Here is a 19899-nt window from a genome sequence, read left to right on the forward strand (position 1 = left end):
CCTTATGGAAACCAGACACAAATGAAATATCCGTAGAGAGCCTCTTCTTCCTTCTCCTGCTTGCTTGTTTATTGTTGTTTTCCGCCTGCTTGAGCGGTTACACACGCCGAAAATGACGCTGCCACCGAACGGCGAAGTCGCTCTTCTTTCTCTTTAGCTGTCGTGGCATGACGTTCAAACCGAATCAAACCACCCCCTTTCATTGCTATCTGATGTGCATGGCATTCACACCTTCACAGTGGTAGAACAAATCTCTTCTACATCTTTCTGTCTCTCTCTCTGTCCTCTTAATTTATTTTTTTTTTTTTACAACGAGTAGCAACACAAAGTCTTATTCCGTAATCGAATCTGTTTTGTTGCTTCTCAACAAGCAGACCAACAGAAGGAAGATTCGCCACTTTCTCGAAATAAGAGCCCTTTTTTCGTGTGTGTCTTCTCAATTCTTTTGTGAATTCGCTTTTCTTCTTTTCTCTCTTCCTCTCTGTGCCTTCTCTGCTTTCACTCCCTCACCCCTCCGATTTCTTGTGCAACCATGCCTTTTGAGGGATACACGGTCGGCTGCTACCTGCTGGACCGCCTGGTGGAGGCCGGCTGCGATCACCTCTTCGGTGTCCCTGGCGACTTCAACCTGCGCTTCCTCGATGACGTGATGGCGCACCCCACGATGAAGTGGGTGGGCACGGCGAACGAGTTGAATGCCGGGTACGCTGCGGATGGCTACGCTCGCCTGCGCGGCCTCGGCGCCATCACAACAACGTGCGGCGTGGGGGAGCTGTCCGCCCTGAACGGCGTCGCTGGCAGCGCCGCGGAGAGCGTGCCGGTGATTCACATTGCCGGCGCCACTTCCACCAAGAGCCAGTCAAACCGCGAGCTCCTTCACCACACACTCGGCGACGGCAACCACAACCACTTCCTGCACATCAGCGCTGAGGTTTGCTGTGTGGCGGTAATGCTGACGCCTGAGAACTGCCTGACCGAGATCGACCGCGTCGTTACGGAGGTGCTGTACCGCAAGAAGCCCGGCTACATCGCTCTTCCCATGAACCTCGCGGAGATGACCGTTAAGCCGCCGGCGGCGAAGCTGGTGCGTCGCGAGCCGGAGTGCTCGCCGGATGCCGTGGAGGCCTTCAAACTGGCGGTGACATCGCGCCTGGGCAGCGCCCGCAACCCGGCCGTGCTCGTCGGCCACCTCGTCCACCGCTTCCGTCTGAGCAAGCAGGTGGACCAGCTCCTTGAGAACGTGCGTATCCCCTTCGCACCAGCCACGCTTGGCAAAGGCGCCGTGTCGGAGCACTTGGAGAACTACGTCGGCACCTACCTCGCGGGTGATAAGCCCTGCCCTGCCAAGTCAGTTGTGGAGAGTGCGGACGTGTGCATCTCTATCGGCGTCGAGCTGGTCGACTGCGTGACCTCGCTCTTCCGTCAGAAGATCGACCCACTGAACACCATCGACATTCAGCCCTTCTTTGCCAAGGTGGGGGATCAGATCTTCCACCAGGTGCCGATGGAGGTGGCGGTGAGGGTTGTCGAGGAGGCCGCGCTCGAGTTCCACTCCAACTGGTCGACCGAGTACCCCCAGGCGGAGGAGTTTATCCGCCCTGACAGCAACACCACGCTGGACTTGGCCCACGTGTGGAACGAGATTCAAGCCGGCCTGCGGCCGAACGACATCGTCGTGGTCGACCTCGGCACGTCGGCCTTCTCCTCCGTTCTGCTGCGCCTCCCTGAAGGCGCCGACTACTTCTGCCAGCACCTCTGGGCCTCCATTGGGTACTCGCTGCCCGCCGCGCTGGGAGCGCAGGTCGCCGAACCAAACCGCCGGGTCGTCTGCATTGTCGGCGATGGGGCAGCGCAGATGACGGTGCAGGAGCTGGGCCTCTCTGCTCGCTACAACCTGCACCCCACCTACCTTCTCATCAACAACGACGGCTACACCATTGAGCGCTACATCCGCGGGTGGGACTCGTCCTACAACGACGTTGCATCGTGGGAGTGGACGGGGTTGGCGCGTAACCTCTGCAAAGGCAATGAGCCCCGCACGCGCGTGATTGACTCCGTCGGCGGCGTCCTCGACGCGCTGAATGAGAAAAATGACAAAATGCTCTTTGCAGAAGTGCTGATTGGCAAGTTCGATGGCCCGCTGCGCAGCGCCGTGCCGCTTCCCGGCAAGCCGGCGAACTTGAAGTAACTGCAATAAGCAACAAGAAGGAGAGGTCTGTTACGCAGGTTTGGGAACAACGAAAACCAAGTTTAGCGAGAATATCCAGAAGCCAAAGGGAAAACAAAATTGAGCCAGAAACTGGCAGGATGGTGGAATGGCGAATTTAGACGCTCTTGATGTTAATGGATTCTATTCTGTTCTGTTTTTCATTTTGATAGGGCATCACCATGCGTTGAGCTAACACAGTGCTTAAACAAAGCGCACTGCACGTCTTTGTCCTTGGCATTTCTTTAAAGGGAGGGGCATCGCTTTTCTTTTTTATCTTTTTCTGCTTGTGAAATGGAACGCTTCTTTTGTCTTCTCTTTTCTTTTTTGGCGTAAGTCCATGAAGTTGCAAGCGTTTGATTCACCGCATTAACATACAGCACTCTCTTTACGTTGATATCTGTATTCCTCTACAAAAGAAAACAAAGGAGTCTAGGCTTTAAAAAATGCGCTGTTTTCATTATTACTGACACCTACTATTGCAGGTCAAAACGTCAACTTAACCTCGGATTGGCGTTCTCCTGCGATTGATGCGGGAGAGACTGGCTTGTTTAACTCACACACACATATATATGTGTATATATGTATATGTATTAAACACACACACACACACCCTCTTAATTTAGTGTGTTCTAACGAAGAACAGCACTGTAAAGCAAAAGGAAAAGAAAAAGCAATGGGTCAGTAATACACGTTTGTCGATCTGGCGGAAACGGTGTTCTTAAACGCAATATATGCTCAAACGGAACCTTTTATTGCTGAATAGGAGCACATTTGTCTATCTACAACGATATTCTGCGCTCGCGAAGACACTTATCAACTTTTTCCGTTTTCAAGTAGCATATGCTACCGCTGATAAGCGTGTCGCAGCGCGATTCTCACATGGGTTTCGTCACGTGAGGCGTAGGGCATTGTTTCTTTTCTCTACTATTATTGCTTTTCGATTTTGTTTTTCCGTCGGTGCTTTTCGCTCTCGAGCTCGTTCACGTCTTTCTCTCTCCGACGGGGACTCCTCCCCCCTCCCGGGCCCCATACTCCACTCCGCCGCGCCTCCCGCCTTTGTTTCTTGCTGATACGCTCCGTATTGTCTTCTCTCGTTGCTTGTTTGGACACATTTTTTTCTGTGATCTGGCTATTCCGCTTCTTCATCTTTTCTGTGTGTTGGTGGTGTTGATGCCCAATACGTTGTCCTGCGTGAAGCGCATGTGCGAAGAAAAGGAAAGAAAGAGTCAGCGGTGCAGAGGAGCTGCCACGGTTGACTAGTGGCACCCCCCCCGCTTCTTGGCGCGCTCCTGTTCTTTCATTATATACGTTATATTTCGTTCTTTTCCTTTCTCGTGCTATATCAATTTGATGATGACGATACCCACACGTTTTTGTGACAAGAAATGGTAATGAAAAGGCACATGTGTTTAGGTTATAAGAAACGGGGACACTACGAAACTTTAGCGGTGCGTCGAGAGCCCAATTGCGACGCGAGGCGCACGCACGCCCGCATTGCGCGACACTGCACCTCTGCTGCATGCTACTCCGCGGTTGCACACATGCGTGCGCGCTTCTTCATTGCTCCACTCACCTCCACTTCACGCGTTTCTTGCATTTTGTGCGTTTATGTTCGTATGGGTTGGATGGTCATTCTACAGAGAAGGCAGGTCGCCTGCATAAACAGGGGAGGAAATCATGTTTTGAGGATGCACCAAGAAGATACAAACACTCTCAACTGCGCTCGCCTTCGAATTAAAGCGCGCATTTCTACCGTGCTCGCGTGAAAGCTGCCTTTTATTTGCTTTGCTTTTGCTTGTACGACAGCTCTTCTTTTCAGGAGGAGAGGGGGTTCTTTGTTTCTGGTGGGAGATGAGCTGATCGCTATCCAACTACACCCATACGGACTCACATATTATCATACGCAACTTATACGTCAACAACACGAAGAAAAGCCCATTTCGTTCCATGGCTTTCTTTTCTCGTGATACACCGTCCTCTCCTGGTGGGGAGGGCGGTGCGCGGAGGACTGCCCCGGCGGACTACTTCAAGTCCAGAGAGGTTTACCGCAGCGAGCGCGGCCTCATCCTCGTGGACGCCTTCCGCTTTGTCGAGCATTCTTACATCTCCTGCTCTGTCTCTTACCAGTCCCCTCGAGCAGAAGCGCACGTAGTGAAACTCGAAAGTGCAGCAGACCAGCGGCAGCGCGCACCTCGCAAATTTTTCTTCCTTAGCCACTTCCATTCGGACCATTACACGGGCATTCGGCGCACGTGGCACACCGACACGATCTACTGCAGTCGCGCCACGGCGGCCCTCACGCAGTCCGAACTAGGCGTTTCAAGCGCGTGTCTGTTCCCGATGGACATGCACGAAACGTACGTTTTTTCACTGCAGACCGGCGTGTGCCTTGCATGCGTGCCGGAGACGCCGCTGCACCCACGCGTACAGGCGATGCTGCGTGGTGCTCCGTCACCTCCTTCGACACCCACCACCACTACAAGAATAGGCCACGTGGAGCAGGAGGACGTGTTCGCCGTACGCCTCATCCCCGCAAACCACTGCCCCGGCGCGGCCATCTTCTTTTTCGTATCGCCTCTGTTCGGTACGGTGGTGCACACCGGCGATTTCCGCTTCAACGGGTCGCAGCGACGTTGGCGGGAGGCGGTCTGCGCGCCTGGCCACCGCACCTACGTCTCCATTCCGCAGCTCCAGCAACAGGCGCGGGTCTCCACGTCGTCTGTCATTGCCGATGTCCCTCCGCTGCCGCCGTACGAGCAGTTTATCGAGGACGACGTCGCCCTGCGCGAGGTCGCTGAGAAGGAGGCGCTGGATGTGCTCTTCCTCGATAACACCTTCTGCGGTCCTCCGTACAAATTCCCCACGCAGTGGGAGTCTACGCAGACGGTGGTGTGCGTGTTACATTCGCTGTTGAACCGCGCGGCGAGGCGGCAGAAAGACGCAGCAGACGCCGCTTCGTCATCGCCGTCACCACCACGAACGTGTGTGCGCTGTGCGGTGCTTGTAGGGTGCTACACGATCGGGAAAGAACGTGTGGCACTGGCGATACGCGACGCCTTTCCCCGTGCCCTCTCACAGCCGTCAGCCTCTGATGGAGACAAGGAAGACGCCAAGCAGCGCAACTGGCGTATTTATGTGTCACCGCGGCGCTACGCAATGCTGGCCGCCACGAACTTTTTTCCGTCTTGTTTTGAAGCCTTGCGGTCCTCCGCCGCTGCGACGCCGAAGAAGGAAGGTGCAGCACTCGGTGATCCCAACGACGCCCTTACGGATAATAGTAATAGTGCGGGTGTTCCCTTTGCAGTGGTGGAGGACACACCAGTTCAATTGCCGGTGCTTCTGCAGTCTCAAACGGCGCAACGCATGTGGGCCGAGGCGCAAGCCACAGGTACGGGTCGCACGAATGACGTTGAAAGCGACGAGATGCCTCATTCACTCACGCGTGTGGCCGCACCTACGCCGGAGATGCGACGCTCCCTGGCAGCGGACTCCAGAACTGAGGTCTCGGACACACCCGACTCCCCACTATCTAGCAAACCTCGCGGCGACGACGACACGCAGTATTTGCTGAGTGTATTCCTGGTCTCCATGGCGAACGTCGGCTACCAGTCGGTGGCGGCGCTGGCGCAGAAAGGGCGCGACGCTACGGTGTTACTAGAGGACAACCTACGGCTAGACTTGTCGCCCTACGACTGCGTGCTGCTAGTTGAGCCGACGGGTTGGTGCAAGCGGGACAGCACGCGTGAAATCAACCACAAGTTGACGCTGCTGAAGGTGCCCTACAGTGAGCACTGCGGCTTCCAGGAAATGGTGCGCTTTGTGCAGTTTGTCAACCCACGTCGGGTGGTGCCAACCGTCTCGGAGGACGCTTTCAAGGCGCACGAGGTCTTCTTCGTGGAGAAAGCCCCACGGCTGCGCAGCCGAGTGTCGAATGTGCAGCCCATCACCCGCTTCCTCGCCAGCGCGCCCATCCCAAACAGTACGGAGAGGGTCGAGGTGGAAAAGGAGACGGCAAAACACAACGTGGGGGAACGGTCTCGTAGCGGCACTGCAGCATATGTCAGTAACGGCAGTCACGTTTCCACTACTACGACTACCGCGACGACGGCGGCGGTCACGAACGTGCGTACAAACCCGCGGGAGCGTCGTGCCAGTGTGAGGCACATGACCGCAGCGACCAGTGTGTCTTCGTCTACAGTCGTTCCCTCGGGCCAGCTCTCTGCGCCTTCGGTGGGGGAGAGTGAAGATGAACTGTACCCTTCTCTGACAGGGAGCAAACAAGAAGAACCTTATAGGAACGCGACAAACTTCAGAAGGTCGGCAAATGAAGAGCGAAAGCGTTCGCAACCGGCTGAGGGAGACACGTCTACCGCAGCTGCGGAGACGTCGTCTGCCGCACAAACACTAGACCGGCTGTTTCAGCGCGTCAAGGTGGACGCCGTGAGGCGTGGGAGTCAAGCCGCGTCGAGGTTGACAGGGAAGACCGGCCCCCCTCACTGCAGCAACGACCAGAACTCCAGCGAAGACGATGAGGACTGTCAGCTAGTACAAATAGTGCAAACGGTGGTTGAGATCAGCGATGATGATTGACATGGAGCAGCACAAAACGCAGAACAGTATCGCGGCAAACCAACGCTACCCAACCACCTTGTTTTGTGTGCTTCCACACTTACCCAAGTCGTTTATTATTTTTTTTATGTTTTTTTTTTTGCGGTTCGATTTAATTCTCCCGGTTTCTGCTTTCGTAAGCGAAAACAGTTTACTTTGCGGGTGATTCTTCTCTCTATTACTGTCGCACGAAAACGATGTGGTGAGAACCGCATTTACTGTGTTTTTTTTTTTTACGATGGAGCACAACTTTAGACCTGAGAAAGCGTCATCTGCTGCACCCATGAAAAGCATTTTTAAGCTCCCTCTACGCTACAAGTACTCGTGTTGTTTCTTCTCATCTTCCCCCTTTCTACGTTTCGTTCTTCGACTTCTTCTTTCGTTTACCCAACGAATTATTTCTTTCTCCTGCAGCATGCACTTTTTTCTTTTGACGTGCGCGTGTTCCACCGCTGACGCTTTCGCTGTTGGTTTTCAGCCTCACTCCTCCATTAGTCCTCCGACGTGTTTTCAACACAGTTTCATCCACCTGACATCTCACCTATATATACACCTCAGCTCCTAAGAAATGTCAGCTGCGAAAATCGTCATCGTCGGTGCAGCGCGCACCCCTATCGGTGCCATCGGCGGCGGCCTGTCTTCCATTGACCCCAGCAACCTCATCGTGAAGATCGCCACGGCCGCCCTCGCCCACGCCAAGTGCGACCTCGAACACATCGAGTACATCACGATTGGGCAGTGCATGCAGGACATGCGCAATATGAACATCGCCAGGATGACGGGTGTGCGCATAGGGGCGCCCGTCTCTGCCCCGGCGACGACGGTGCAGGAGAACTGCTCCACCGGCGGTGCGGCCATCCACGACATTGCCCGACGCATCCTGTGTGGTGAGATCGGTCTTGGTGTGGCGGGCGGCGTGGAGTCGATGTCGACCATCCCTCGCGTTCTCTTCACCGGTCGCACGAAGGGTCAGCTCTACGGTGACATGAAGATCATCGACGGCTTGCAGGGCGCCTTGCAAGATCCAACGGTGGGCAAGAACGGCACGTTGATGGGTCTGCTCACCGAGGCACTGGCGGAGAAGTACAAGGTGTCGCGTGAGCTGCAAGACGAGATCGCCTTCCGCTCGCACAAGAACGCGTGCGAAACGTGGGATAAGGGCTGGTTTGACTACGTGGTGCCGGTGGAGGTACCGGACAAGAAGAAGCCGTTTGTGGTGTCACGCGACGAGGGCCCGAAGAAGCTGGACATGGAGTACTTCCAAAAGCAGAAGGCGTACTTCAAGGTCGACGGCACGGGGACGATCACCTCGGCCACCGCCAGCACGGTCAACGACGGTGCGGCAGCACTGGTGATTGCCTCGGAGAAGCGCGCCAAGGAACTTGAGCTGCCGATCCTGGCGGAGCTCAAGGCATTTGGCAACATCGGCGTGCCGCGGGAGTACATGGGCGAGGGCGTCTTCAAGGTCTTTCCCAAGCTGTTTCAGAGAGCCAACATTAAGCTCGCCGACGTGGACTACTTCGAACTAAACGAGGCCTTTGCTGCCGTGGTGGGTGCTGCGACGAAGGAATACCCTGAGTTGAAGCTGGACAAGGTGAATCAGTGGGGCAGCGGTATCTCTTTGGGGCACCCGCTGGGCTGCACAGGTGCGCGGCAGGTCGTCGACATGTGCCATCAACTGCACCGCCGCAACGCGCACCTCGGCGTGACCACCCGTTGCGTGGGTGGTGGCATGGGCAGCGGCGAGGTCCTTGTGCGCTACGAGAAGTAATAGAACATAACTTTTTTTCCCCCTGTGCGGGCAAAGGGTGTACAGAGAGAGAGTGCAGAGTTCGAGTAAAACGGGCCGATGTGTCTCTGTGGATGTGTGTGTGTGTGTGTGTTTCATCACCTACCTACGTACGCGAACGTTGAAAAGTCCGCGAAGTGAGTGTGCTGTATGACGCAGATGCTAGCTGTCCCTCTCTCTCGTTTTTTATTGCTGCACCTCCGATCACCTCAGACAGACGTTTTTCTCACTCTCTTACCTTATCACCTTGCTCTCAGCAGCGCAAACGTGCTAATGTAATTTGCATTCAACCACCATTTTCCTTTTTTACCACTTAAACAGTTCCACAACAAACTGAAGCGTCTCCTTCTTTTTTCCTACTTCTTCCTTTTCTTTTGCTTATCTGCCAGCGTTACACAAATAATAGCTTCACTTACCTTTCTTGTTCTTCTTCGTGCTCCTCTTCTTTGTTCTCCTGCGTCACGGACGCATAGTACGCGCCGGCGTTGAAGCCGTGAAATGCGTGCACCTTTTCCTCCGTTTTGCTTTCTCTCTTTTATTACTTTTTTTCATTTTTAGGCTGCTGTTTTTGAAAGCTACCAGGGCTGAGTCTCGTGCCCCTTCTCTTCGTTTCCCCCCTTTTATGCCCGTTTACCTAGTGGATCTTCGGGGACCGCGATGCTACCCCTCCCCCATCTCTCTCTCCGTCGCTCTGAAAATGAGGAGTAGAATGATGAAGAACAGCACGTCTGCAAGACTCCGCGTAATGATCAGATCTAGAAGTTGGAGAAGACGTTGTTTTATGTCCCTTCTCGTTCACCGTCACGTATCCGGTAGCTTGCTCGCACCGTAAAACGCTATTGCATCTCGGTAGGTATCTCCTTCTCCCTCTCATCCCACATGTTCTGTTCTTTAACAAAAAAACTTCTCTGTAAACTCAAACCAACAGTGCAAGCAACGGAAAACTGCTTTCATTTGAAGCTTGTTGCTCCTCCCTCTTTCGTCATGTTGCACTACGGCTCTGCCTACTCTCGTTGCCTACGGCAGGTGTGTGGCGGCCTGTCGGGCGGCGGTGTCTCACTTCAGCACCGCAACGGAGCCGCCTTCACGCCTTCCACTTCGGCGTTTACTGCGGTGGGCGGTGTCGTCTCCGCAGGGGCGGCGCTGCATACGTCCGTCCGCGGCAAGGCAACGAACATTCGCATAGCAAACCGGAAGAAAGTGGAGATGTTCGTCGCCAAGCGCTACCACCTCCCGACGCGGCTCCGCACCGCCGCACCGGACATCGCCCTCGAGTGGGACTACGAGAAGAACCCAATGCACCTCTACCCTGAAATTGTGGGCATCGGCTACATGCAGCCGGTCTTCTGGAAATGCAGAGGCTGCGACCACTCCTACAAGATGAGCGTCGAGAAGCGTGTGGTGCGTGGCGGCGGGTGCCCCGTGTGCGAAGAACGGGAGTTGAACCGGTCTATGGCGCAAAATGACGCTTTCATGGAGCGCAATCTCGCGGGGGACGCGACTGCGGAGGAGACGCCGCCGCTTCTACCGGGGGAGGAAAACCGCGCGCTGCGGCCGAAGCGGACGACGGTGCTGAACCTTCGCACGAAGTACTGAAGAACGACACGACTCACAAGCACCTGCGTCAACGTTGTCAAGAAGGCTTTTTTTCCCCTCTCTTCCTCGCCACAGATCTCCTCGTAAATCTCGTAATAAATGATACAAAAAGACCCGACATGAAAGAATCAAAAGTGGACCGGTGCCAGCTGTCCACGTGGAAAGCGTACATTTGGAGAGCACACTAACCTTCCCTGTTCAGCACGAAAGGCGGCTAATAACCAAGGACGTGTTCTTTAACTTGCCTAGACGCTTCAAGTAATCCTTTTTGTTGTTGTTGCGAGCTATCCTCCTTCGAAGCCGCAGTTAATGTCTCTACTGCGCTGCTCTTTCGCTTTTCCTCTTTTGACACTGTCTGTATATATCATCCCTACACAACGATGAGCCCCAAACGTACAGTGATTCGTAGGGAGCTCGCTTGCACGTAGTCCATTCCACAACCTGATCACGACCTATTTTCTCTATCTGTGTTCTGTGTGCGTTCACTTTTATCATTTATTACCATGTCCTCGTGCTGCACCTAAGCACAATTGGATCATCCTATTGCGTACCTTTTCCGTAGCTGTATTGTATTTTCACTATTACCTTTGGTGGTTCCGCTTTCACGAGTAAAGCTATTCTTTCCTTCAGTTGTTGCCCGTTTCTATTCACTTGCACGCCTTCAAGCGTTGTTCACCACTACCGTGCCGTCGCTACTGCTGTTGGGCAACGTTTTTTTTCCTCTACCCGTATCAGTTAAGTCCGGTGCACCGTGCGTGTGTGCACGTTGTTTCAGTCAAAAGGGTAAAGCGGAGCACTGAAGCAGCGGGCATGCTGCAATTCGAAGTTTTGAAGGTACGAGGAACGCAGAGCGTCACGCTGCACACGAGCTCGCAGGCCCTTCCAACGGAATTTGCCCGGTGTGAAATCCGTCTGCTGCGCCGCAGGTCATTTAAAAACGACTTCTTTACCCCCGTCGTCTCGACAAATCATGTCCTTTTGCTTTTTCCCAACTCGTGTGCCCCTGTGGTGGGTGGGGGTAACAGTAACGCCGCTGCGGCCTCCCCTGCACTTGCCAGGGATGCCCTGCCAGCTGACGGCACATCAACGGAGTTCTACGTCACGAGTCAGGCGCAAACCTGCATCAGCCACTTTCTGAATCGTATCGAGTCTATTCCGTTTCGCATTGTCTACGCTGCGGCATGCAGCTTTTCAGGCTGTGCCGTTCTCGTGCTGGAGTGTCTCGACATGGAGGATGTGCTGAACGTACAGCAAATATGCGCCGACGTGGCGAGTCAGGGCAACGATGAGCGCACCAGCAGTCTTTACGTGAAGAGCTTCACGTGCGCCGGTGGAGCGCCGGTGTTGGTCGATGGGCAGCTCCTCATCACGCACTATTACATCCCCACCTGCCCTCTGTGTGGGGATCGACTGGAGAGTACTGTGTCGGGTCACCCGCCGCAGACGCCGCTCTGCACGTGCGCACGGGGCGGCAACACCCAGCAGTGCACCTGCTTTCTGTCCTCCGCCTGTTTCGTGTGCCGTCGCTTCGCCGAGTCACTTGAGCAGGCACGGCAACCATCCCCGCAGCAGCAACAGCAGTCGCAGTCCCACGCACCACCGGTGCAGACGATCAAGTGCGAGGCGTGCGCCAAGGCGGGCGATCCGTGGATCTGCCTCATTTGCGGCTACGTTGGCTGCAGTCGCTACCAAGCCATGCACGCGAAGGACCACTGCGTCGCCCACCAGCACTTCTTTTCCATGAACTTGCTGACCCAGCAGATTTGGGACTATGACGGCGACTGCTTTGTGCACCGCGTCGTGATTCTGCTCGACACCCACACCGGCAGCTCCACACGAATGCAGTTCCCTGGCCGCGAGGACCCACTCTTGGAGGACGGCAATGGCGGTGCCGCAGTAGCGAACCTGCCAGACACACCGGAGGCGTGGAAGGCGGAAAAGAAGAGCATCTCTGCCAAGTACGACAAGAAGCTCATCTCGTCACACACGCAGTACGCCATGGTGATCAAGAGCGAACTGGACGCGAAACGCGCCTTTTACGAGTCACAGCTGCTCGAGGAAGGCGGGGCGGAGGACGGTGCCGGTGCGGTCGACGACGAGGAGGGCGGACAGCCGCTCACGAGCGAGGAATTCGAGCGGGAGGCGTACTTTGACCTCGCCAAGGCGTTCGAACCGGTGGACTCCGTCATGGCCGACGTCGGCGCGCGGCGACGCAAGGTGACGACGATGTTCTACGCAGTGAAGAACCTGGAGCATGAGCTGGACATGCGCGCCGAGGAAACCGGTCGCCTCGAGAAGCAGCTGGAGGGCCTCAAGAAGGAGCTGCGGGGCGTGATTCAGCAAAACGTCGCCAACGATCTTCGCCTTAGCAGCAGCATCCACGACATGAAGGAAACGCTGCAGGACATCGCACTAAATGCCCAGACACAGCGCCGCCTTGCCGCGCGGCTTGGTGATAATCAAGTCTCCCACATGGTGGTGTCCGGCGGCCCCGCGGCGTCGTCAAGCGGCACAACACCGTCCCCCTCCCCCTCTGGCAATCGCACAAAGGCAGGAAAGAACAATTCCAAGTCACCTAGAAAATAGGAGGATGATACGTGCCACATGTCGGGTTTAGTTTTGTACACGAAAACGTGCTTTTTACCTCTTCTTATTATGCGGATGCGAGTGTATGAGACTCTGTTTTATTTCAAAATGCTAACCGTGTTTACGCAACCACTGCTGCTTAAAACTGGCATCAACGAAGCGATGGAGAAAAGCTGGGGCTTTCTAATGCCATTTGAACAGAGTAAGAGGAGAACGATGGGAGAACGGATTACCTTCCTTGGACAAATGCACGACATGGTAGATTCCCTCGGATTACCAAAACGAAAGATGCGACGACCTTGTTGAGTATGCAAAGGGAGTAAATTTGTGTGCATGTGTGTGTGTGTGTGTGTGTTTTGTACCGTCGCCACCACAACCCTCTCGCTCTTCTTCATATTTCCTGCTCTGTTTTTAATAAAGATATATTTTTTTTCCACTGGAAGCAGCCAAATAGCGTGTTTAGCTGCACGTCCTCTTGCGTTGGTTCTTCGTTTTGCGGAAGGCACCTTCAACTAAAAAAAAAGCATAGGAAAAATGAGCTCTCTGCTGTCAGATGAGCCGCTGTCACTGACACTTCTGAAGCACGAGTTGGAGCGGCTCACTCCGCAGCACAGCGCGCTTCAAAGCGGCGCAGAGGAGGACCGCGCCGCCGCCCACCTTTGTAACAAGATTGTGTCGTCGTCGTCGAAGCTCGCGTCCAGCAGCGACGCTATTGCCTCGAAAGAAGCGGCGGAGGCGTTCATGACCACTTCGTCGGACATCCTCACCTCGATGCATCGCCTGATCCTTCTGACTTCCAAAGTTCACGAGAACGGGAAAGAAGATACCGATGGCGGCAAAGGTCCTGCCGGGGACGCAGCCGCGTCGCTGCATCCGCAGCTTTCGCGGTGCACGGGGGCGTGGGCGAAGTGGATGGTGTACGTGCCATGTTTGCCGCATTTCTATGCGAGCTGCATAGCCGTGCGCCTACCCGCCCTCCTTGCCTCCGTGAGCGCCCGTGGATCATCCCACGTCTGGGGCAGTTTCTTTGGCGAAACAGCAGAGTGTACGCTTCAACTTCTCCTTCGCGCCTCGCGGACGCTCCCACCAGAGGTGCTGGGACGCTACCTCCCCCCTCGCTCGCTGCAGCCGCCGTGGAAGGTGCTGGTGACCTGTGCGCAGTTCTCGTGGGCGTCGAACCGGCTTTGTGGTGTACTCGAATCGGAGGGGTATACTACGCCCTCCAGCAGCAATGGAGCTGCAGTGCACGACCAGCTTCAAAGAGCAAGTGTCAATCCAGTGTTTTTTGAGGTGCAGGAGCGTGTTGAGCTGGCGCACGCAGACCAATTCGCCCGTGACGTCCTTCTTTTTTCGTACGACTCCGTGAATTGGAAAGCTGGCAACGCCGTGCCGACCGTTAAGTCGGTGGCTCCGTCCATGTGGTGCCTCTTCCTGCGCTGTCGCAGCCTCGCTTTGCACGGCTTGACGGAGCAACGACAAGACGCCCCCTCCCTTTCTTTTTTTCAAGATGGTGTTGCCCGCCGCCTGACGGCGCGTGTGCTGCAGCGCTCCATTGACGGCATTCGCTCGTGTTTGGCGAGGAATGCGACGGACATGCACGCAGACCGGGTAGAGCAGCTGACGACACGCGACGTGCCCTGCGTTGTCCTGATCACTCGTCTGTGGTACCTGTACCTGCAGCCCTACCCCACTCTCTTGAAGACCCTTCACGCCTCGTTGGTGCGGTTGGTGAACACAGCTGTGGAGCTGCGCAACCCTCTGACGATAGAGGAGATAAGCATTGGTGTGGGCGCGCACGTAGATGAGGAGCTCGACGAGCATGCACGGCACGTGGAGGCAGAGGAACACGAGCAAGCGAAAAGAGAAGCAGCGCGAGCAAACTGCTTTCTTGATGTTGTGTGGGACGTGGAGCCACTGCAAGAGTACGAGGTATTGTTGGATGTTGCCGGCGTTCCATGGAGTCCCTCCTTCTCACGTGCGGCAGCGATACAAGCCGTTCTGGACGAGCGCGTTGTGGTGACGACGGTAGAGTAAAGTCCTGAAGTTGCTGATGACGTGGTTAGATGGCACAAGGTGCGCCTCCGCTCCACAGCTGCTACGGAACGGATTGCAGTGTCTCGGCGAAGTACGATGTGGTAGATAACGTTGTGCATACCATCGCTGGCGTTTTCTTTTGTCCTTTCTTTTCCTGACTCTTCTATCTCGCTGCTTCTCGAATGCGAGTGAAATCTTCTTAAAACTGCTCTTATTGCGTGTCACCGGACGGTCTGCTGCGATAGTAGTATCGCGGGCCTGAGCAAGGCAGGTAATGTGCGAACGCACAGCCTCACCCGTCCACGCATGACGGAGTCCGCGAAGTTTGCCCTCTTCCCTCGGAGTGTCTATCTGCGCCTCAGCTTCGTTGTTTCCCTCCTCTACTTTTCACGTTTTGTCCTCATTGCCGGAGCCCCACCTCAACCTCCTATTGTGACTGACCGGTATCGCCAGAAGAGCGAAACGGCAAGACTGCCTGTCGTTGCCTTATCCCTCTCCCTTCCCCCCCCCATGAAGGCATTTACAGGTGTGACGGTTAGTGGTGCGACGCCGGCGCTGCGGCGCACAACGCACCACCTCCTGCGCACAATACTGACGTTGGACCGGGCCCCCTACGACGCCCAGCTGCGGGTCCACTTTGTTTCGCTGCAGCACATCCACCACCTGAACCACACCTTCAAAGGCGTCGACCGTCCAACGGATGTGTTGACATTTTCATCCACCGGGGCGGCGGATAGCTTCGTGAACGACCTTCTGTTCGGCGACGAGGATTGCCTTGGCGGTGTGGCGGACGAGCCGAACCTCATTTTTGGCGTGGAAGCCGGACCGACGCCGCATCAGTTATCTTCATCATCACCCTCGTCCTCCGCAGACGACGTTGGAAGTCGTCTTTCCCGCTCCATGGTGCGTCTTGCGCTGGTGGACCTCGGCGACATTTACGTCTCGCTCGAATACATGCAGAATCGATTCAACGCATCGCCGTCGCGCTGTCTGCCGCTCGTGCCGTACTTCAATGCAGCAATGGTGCATGCCACTCTGCACGCCCTCGGCTACAATCACACGACGCCGCAGGAGTTGCTGTGGATGGTGCGACGTGAACAGCAGCTGGGGTGCCGACTCGCCGCGTTGTCGCGACGATCTCCCGGTTATCTTCCACCGCCGGACCTCTGGGACACAAAGTAGCCTGCTGCGTAGGTCTTCACGCTGCTGTGGTGGCGCAACCGTGCGAGCGGACTCGCGTTTGATTCGCTGCTGCAACGGGTTTGTTTTCCCTTATTTTTTCTGAGGGGGATGCACTGCCTGAGCCGGCGAACCGTTTCACAAGATAAGCGTCACGAAACGGGTAATATCGGCTGAGCAGTGACAATCTAAAAGATGGGACGAAACTTCGTTTGAGAAAAAAAAACGCACTTCGAGGTTGGATGGATTGGCTGAGGTGTGAATCGCCCTTCTTATTAGCGTTGAGAATGTTGCTCAGTAGAGCTGTAAGCCGCTGCGACTTCTCCCTTAACATCTCCGGTTTGCTCTCTCCCTCTCCGTTTGTTTGTTTTGCCTCCTTCTTCCATCCCACACTGCTGATAACGCCGTAGAAACGAATGCTTTTGCATTGAAAACGTCTCACCCCAGCAGAGGAAAATCCCCCTTGCAAATCACCGCAACGTTTATTTGCTGTTTTTGCTTTTATCATTGTTAACTTTTGAAAACAAAAAAGAAAGAAAGAAGAAGAGACCCGTTGCCCTGGCAACAAAATGGAAGCTTTTCGTCAAAAGCAAGTGCGGTGCCGCACGACACTTGCATCGGGCGTGGCGAAGGATCAAAATGGACACACGCTTCGCTCTTTCCACGCACCAACTCGTGGCGGTGAACGCGAGAGTGAGGCGTTGGCGGACAATGATAGATACGCCGGCCTTCTCAAGCTGCACGGCTCGACCGTTATAAATTATAGTCCGCTTCAGTACATTCAGAAGATGACGTCTGAGACGTTGACCGACGTGGAGGCGGAGCGCGTGGTATACCCTTTTTGCGCCTCTGCGGTCACTGCACCCTTTGAACAGGTGCTGCTGGCGTTGATTGACAAGCTAAGAAGCACAGTAGGGGCGGTGTCGTGGAACCGGCCAGTGGCGCACGCAGAGTGGGAGACGGACCTGCGTTTTTGGGGCCAGTGGTGGCTGGTGCTCCGCTCGCGCGAGGAAACGGGTCGTACTCTGTCGTCAGCGGATCAGCACCCTTCCGGACGGCGGAGTCGGGTGAGCTGGGTGCACGGCATGCACAACGAGCCCCTCGTGCCCCTGTCCACCAAAGCTCTTCTCACGAGGCTCCACGACGATAAGGAGGAGAACCGCTACGCGCCTCTGCTGCGCCGCGGTGCAGGGACGACGGAGGAGAACCAGCTGATTGCCGATCTCGCGAAGCGCCTGACGGGTCCAACAGACCACTTCGACATTTTTCACCTTAGCGGTGTGCGCATGGCGCCCGATCGAATGCACGTGCTCTTCTTCGACGGCTTCTTCAAGCTCGCCTCCATTCCGTCGCGAAAAGCGGCCGCCGCCGCCGCGCAATGCGAAAGAGATGAGGCTCGCGAAGGGTCGTCGCTGACTTCGGCCGCTGCGGTGCACAGTAAAGGCAATGCGGCGTCGGGGGAGGAAGCCGAAGAAACGCTCTCGACGCTATCGTTTTCCTCCTGTCAGATGGGTTCTGCAGGGGTTGTTGTGCTGCTGACGGGAATCGCCGCTCTCGCGGGCCAGGGCATGAGCAGCATCAGCTCACTAGATCTCTCCTACAATGCGCTGCAGAGCTGTGTGCTCTACAGCTTCTCGCAGATGTTGCGCTTTACCTTTGTGAAACGGCTAAGCCTGCGTGGCAACAACCTTGCCAGCGTCGACGTCATCCCTTTCCGCGAGTTTTTGCTGGAAGGGTGTGAACGGCAAGTGGAAGAGCTGGACCTCAGCTACACGGAGTTGACCCCTACGCAGATCGCCGTGTTGATCGAAGCGCTTCCGCGTCTGAGTAGGATGCGGGTTCTTCTGTTAGAGGAGGTGACCATTCCTGGAAGCAAGTGGCCCTCACTTGTCCGCGCCGTGGAGCGTACGCAGCTGTGGCACCTGCGTCTCGTCTCGTCCAACGCTGTCTTTTCCACCGCCACCGCTCCTCCTCCCTTCTCTTCGATCGCGTTTTATGTAAAGTCTATCGAGGAGGTCTGCGCTCGCAACGCGCAACGCGCGGCGGAGGCGAGTGGGGCTGCCGCGGCGGCTGCGGCGCGCAACGGCTTCTTCGGCCTAAACGGGGCGAGTTTTTTCGAGGCCTTCTTCCTTTTCTCGCAGTTGAAGGGCTGCAGGATGGGTGAGGGCGAGTCGGCGTTGCCGGGTGACTACACCGCTTTCACTACCAATGATCCCAGTCTTGTCTAAGCTACGGCTTTCGGTTTGCTTTACTTTTTTGCTTTTAATGCTTGATATATTCGTGTGTGCAGCGAGAACTGCAAGACACGGATCAGAGCGTGCTTGCCGCGTCTCCTTCTGTTGTTGATGTTATTGTCCTCTCTTTATTTCTTCTCTTTTTTTTTTTTAGTTGATATGCGTGTCGGGGCGCAAAGAGATTTTCTCTTCTACCGTTGCAGTCGGTAAAGCCTAATTCTTCTATTATATTGGAACTTGAGCTTTTTTTATTTTTTCCTCTTTTTACTGTTCTGTGCAGCTCGACGTTATCAAAACGAAAGGAGTGGGTGTGTGTGTTTCCCACTCGGCCAAATACCGAATAGCATCTTGTTTGGAGCCATGAAAGCGAAAGCAACGAACTACTCCAGTTATTTTTTCTAGTGTGTATGTCGTCTCAGAGACGTGGGGATAAGAAGACTTGTCTCGTAAGTGTATAGAGCTGAAGCTCTTTCTTATCTCTTGTTTTGGCCAGCCTGTGCAGAATCTAAAAGGCTTCTGTTGGACGTCTTAGATGGCCTCTCTCTCTGTGTCTTTTCCCCTGTTGACTCAATAAAGATCTTGCTTATGTACCTCGAGTCCTTCCTCCTCCTCCTCCCCTCTCGTTTTAAGATGATTCGCTAATTTATTATTCTTCTCACGCAGCGATAGAACGAACCGGCAGGGATTTGCTTTCATTTGAGGTGAATGTTTCGCTTTGCTGTGCGCCGTTTGGCTGTCGCGACTGGCAGCGGTGCCGCCGTCGCTGGGGCTGGGCAGAACATGAACTCGCAGCAGCGCGTGCTGGAGATCCGCTCTCCCTTGTCACTGCTGCGCATGTGCTACCGCAGCATCGACATCACAGTGAAGTCACGCCACGCGCGCAACTTTCTCAAGAAGCGGCTCATCGACCAGTGGGCCGAGAAGAGCAAGGAGACGGACCCTGAGAAGCAGCGCTTCTACATGGACCTCGCCGGCTCGCTTCTGCAGGCCCTTCACACGGAGCGCAACCCGCAGCCGGGGAAGGTGGTGGTGTTTCAGCTGTCGCGGCGTGTTGCCTACGAGGCGAAGTTGGCGGAGCGAGAGAAGAGCGTCGGCACACGCCGTGTGCGGCGCATGCCAAAGGAAGTGAAGTCTACTCAGCATTGAATGATGTTGTCATGGAGTGGCCGCGGAGAGGTGATATTTGTCACCAGCTTCTTAAAGTTTTCTGCTTGTTTGGCGTATGTGTGTGGGTGTGTCCTGGATATGGTAGGACGGAGTCTGTTTACACAAGGCACGATCCCAGCTGCGCTGTGTAGTGCTTTTCTTTTTTTGTTGTTCTCTCGCTCTCCCTCTCTCTCTCGGTGGGGAAAGGAACTTGAACGATCGGCGTGTACTTGTGTTGCTGCACTCACGTTTCACAACTCAACAAGGAAAGAGAAACGATATGTGAGAAGGTCCACAGTAATAGGGAGAAAGAACCTCTGTTCGGTTGACGGTGCTGAGCGTAAAGGGAGGCAAGCAAGCTCGCCTTCTATACTTTGGCGGGGCTTCTCCGCACGCACGCAAAAGCGATCCGTCTTGATTGATGGTGGTGGTGTTCTACCGGAGGCTGTCATTCTCTGAGCCTTTTTCTTTTTACATGCCTTCCCCTCCACCCATTGAATCGTCTCTTTTTTTCCCTT

The 19899-nt window shown here is 55.1% G+C and overlaps 9 protein-coding genes across 13 annotated transcripts; all 9 read left to right on the top strand.

Moving 5' to 3' along the window:
- Positions 1–314: 314 nt before the first annotated feature.
- Positions 315–2188, top strand: ABB37_03486 (putative pyruvate/indole-pyruvate carboxylase; the record flags this gene model as incomplete). Of its 2 annotated transcripts, none has more annotated exons than XM_015800843.1 (1): positions 315–2188. In XM_015800843.1, the coding sequence occupies exon 1, from the start codon at positions 533–535 to the stop codon at positions 2186–2188; it is 1656 nt and encodes a 551-aa protein (XP_015660850.1). In that variant the 5' UTR covers positions 315–532. The 2 variants fall into 2 exon arrangements, with proteins under 2 accessions (XP_015660850.1, XP_015660851.1); XM_015800844.1 differs by having other exon boundaries at positions 318–2188.
- A 1659-nt stretch (positions 2189–3847) lies between these two features.
- Positions 3848–6799, top strand: ABB37_03487 (hypothetical protein; the record flags this gene model as incomplete). Of its 2 annotated transcripts, none has more annotated exons than XM_015800845.1 (1): positions 3848–6799. In XM_015800845.1, the coding sequence occupies exon 1, from the start codon at positions 4157–4159 to the stop codon at positions 6797–6799; it is 2643 nt and encodes an 880-aa protein (XP_015660852.1). In that variant the 5' UTR covers positions 3848–4156. The 2 variants fall into 2 exon arrangements, with proteins under 2 accessions (XP_015660852.1, XP_015660853.1); XM_015800846.1 differs by having other exon boundaries at positions 3857–6799.
- Positions 6800–7229: 430 nt separating this feature from the next.
- On the top strand, positions 7230–8588 carry ABB37_03488 (hypothetical protein; the record flags this gene model as incomplete). 2 transcript variants are annotated; one of them, XM_015800847.1, is made up of 1 exon in its annotated part: positions 7230–8588. In XM_015800847.1, the coding sequence occupies exon 1, from the start codon at positions 7386–7388 to the stop codon at positions 8586–8588; it is 1203 nt and encodes a 400-aa protein (XP_015660854.1). In that variant the 5' UTR covers positions 7230–7385. The 2 variants fall into 2 exon arrangements, with proteins under 2 accessions (XP_015660854.1, XP_015660855.1); XM_015800848.1 differs by having other exon boundaries at positions 7294–8588.
- A 944-nt stretch (positions 8589–9532) lies between these two features.
- On the top strand, positions 9533–10202 carry ABB37_03489 (putative mitochondrial hypothetical protein; the record flags this gene model as incomplete). Its single annotated transcript, XM_015800849.1, has 1 exon — positions 9533–10202. The coding sequence occupies exon 1, from the start codon at positions 9591–9593 to the stop codon at positions 10200–10202; it is 612 nt and encodes a 203-aa protein (XP_015660856.1). The 5' UTR covers positions 9533–9590.
- A 383-nt stretch (positions 10203–10585) lies between these two features.
- On the top strand, positions 10586–12788 carry ABB37_03490 (hypothetical protein; the record flags this gene model as incomplete). The annotated part of the gene is made up of 1 exon (XM_015800850.1): positions 10586–12788. Exon 1 carries the CDS (start codon positions 11013–11015, stop codon positions 12786–12788), a length of 1776 nt encoding a protein of 591 aa, XP_015660857.1. The 5' UTR covers positions 10586–11012.
- Positions 12789–13322: 534 nt separating this feature from the next.
- Positions 13323–14822, top strand: ABB37_03491 (hypothetical protein; the record flags this gene model as incomplete). Its single annotated transcript, XM_015800851.1, has 1 exon — positions 13323–14822. The coding sequence occupies one exon, from the start codon at positions 13323–13325 to the stop codon at positions 14820–14822; it is 1500 nt and encodes a 499-aa protein (XP_015660858.1).
- A 510-nt stretch (positions 14823–15332) lies between these two features.
- Positions 15333–16004, top strand: ABB37_03492 (putative mitochondrial hypothetical protein; the record flags this gene model as incomplete). Its single annotated transcript, XM_015800852.1, has 1 exon — positions 15333–16004. The coding sequence occupies one exon, from the start codon at positions 15333–15335 to the stop codon at positions 16002–16004; it is 672 nt and encodes a 223-aa protein (XP_015660859.1).
- Positions 16005–16409: 405 nt separating this feature from the next.
- Positions 16410–18229, top strand: ABB37_03493 (hypothetical protein; the record flags this gene model as incomplete). Its single annotated transcript, XM_015800853.1, has 1 exon — positions 16410–18229. Exon 1 carries the CDS (start codon positions 16571–16573, stop codon positions 18227–18229), a length of 1659 nt encoding a protein of 552 aa, XP_015660860.1. The 5' UTR covers positions 16410–16570.
- Positions 18230–18863: 634 nt separating this feature from the next.
- On the top strand, positions 18864–19381 carry ABB37_03494 (hypothetical protein; the record flags this gene model as incomplete). 2 transcript variants are annotated; one of them, XM_015800854.1, is made up of 1 exon in its annotated part: positions 18864–19381. In XM_015800854.1, exon 1 carries the CDS (start codon positions 18941–18943, stop codon positions 19379–19381), a length of 441 nt encoding a protein of 146 aa, XP_015660861.1. In that variant the 5' UTR covers positions 18864–18940. The 2 variants fall into 2 exon arrangements, with proteins under 2 accessions (XP_015660861.1, XP_015660862.1); XM_015800855.1 differs by having other exon boundaries at positions 18897–19381.
- Between the last annotated feature and the right edge of the window lie 518 nt (positions 19382–19899).

Source organism: Leptomonas pyrrhocoris (assembly GCF_001293395.1).
Source record: "Leptomonas pyrrhocoris isolate H10 chromosome Unknown, whole genome shotgun sequence".
Lineage (NCBI taxonomy): Eukaryota > Euglenozoa > Kinetoplastea > Trypanosomatida > Trypanosomatidae > Leptomonas > Leptomonas pyrrhocoris.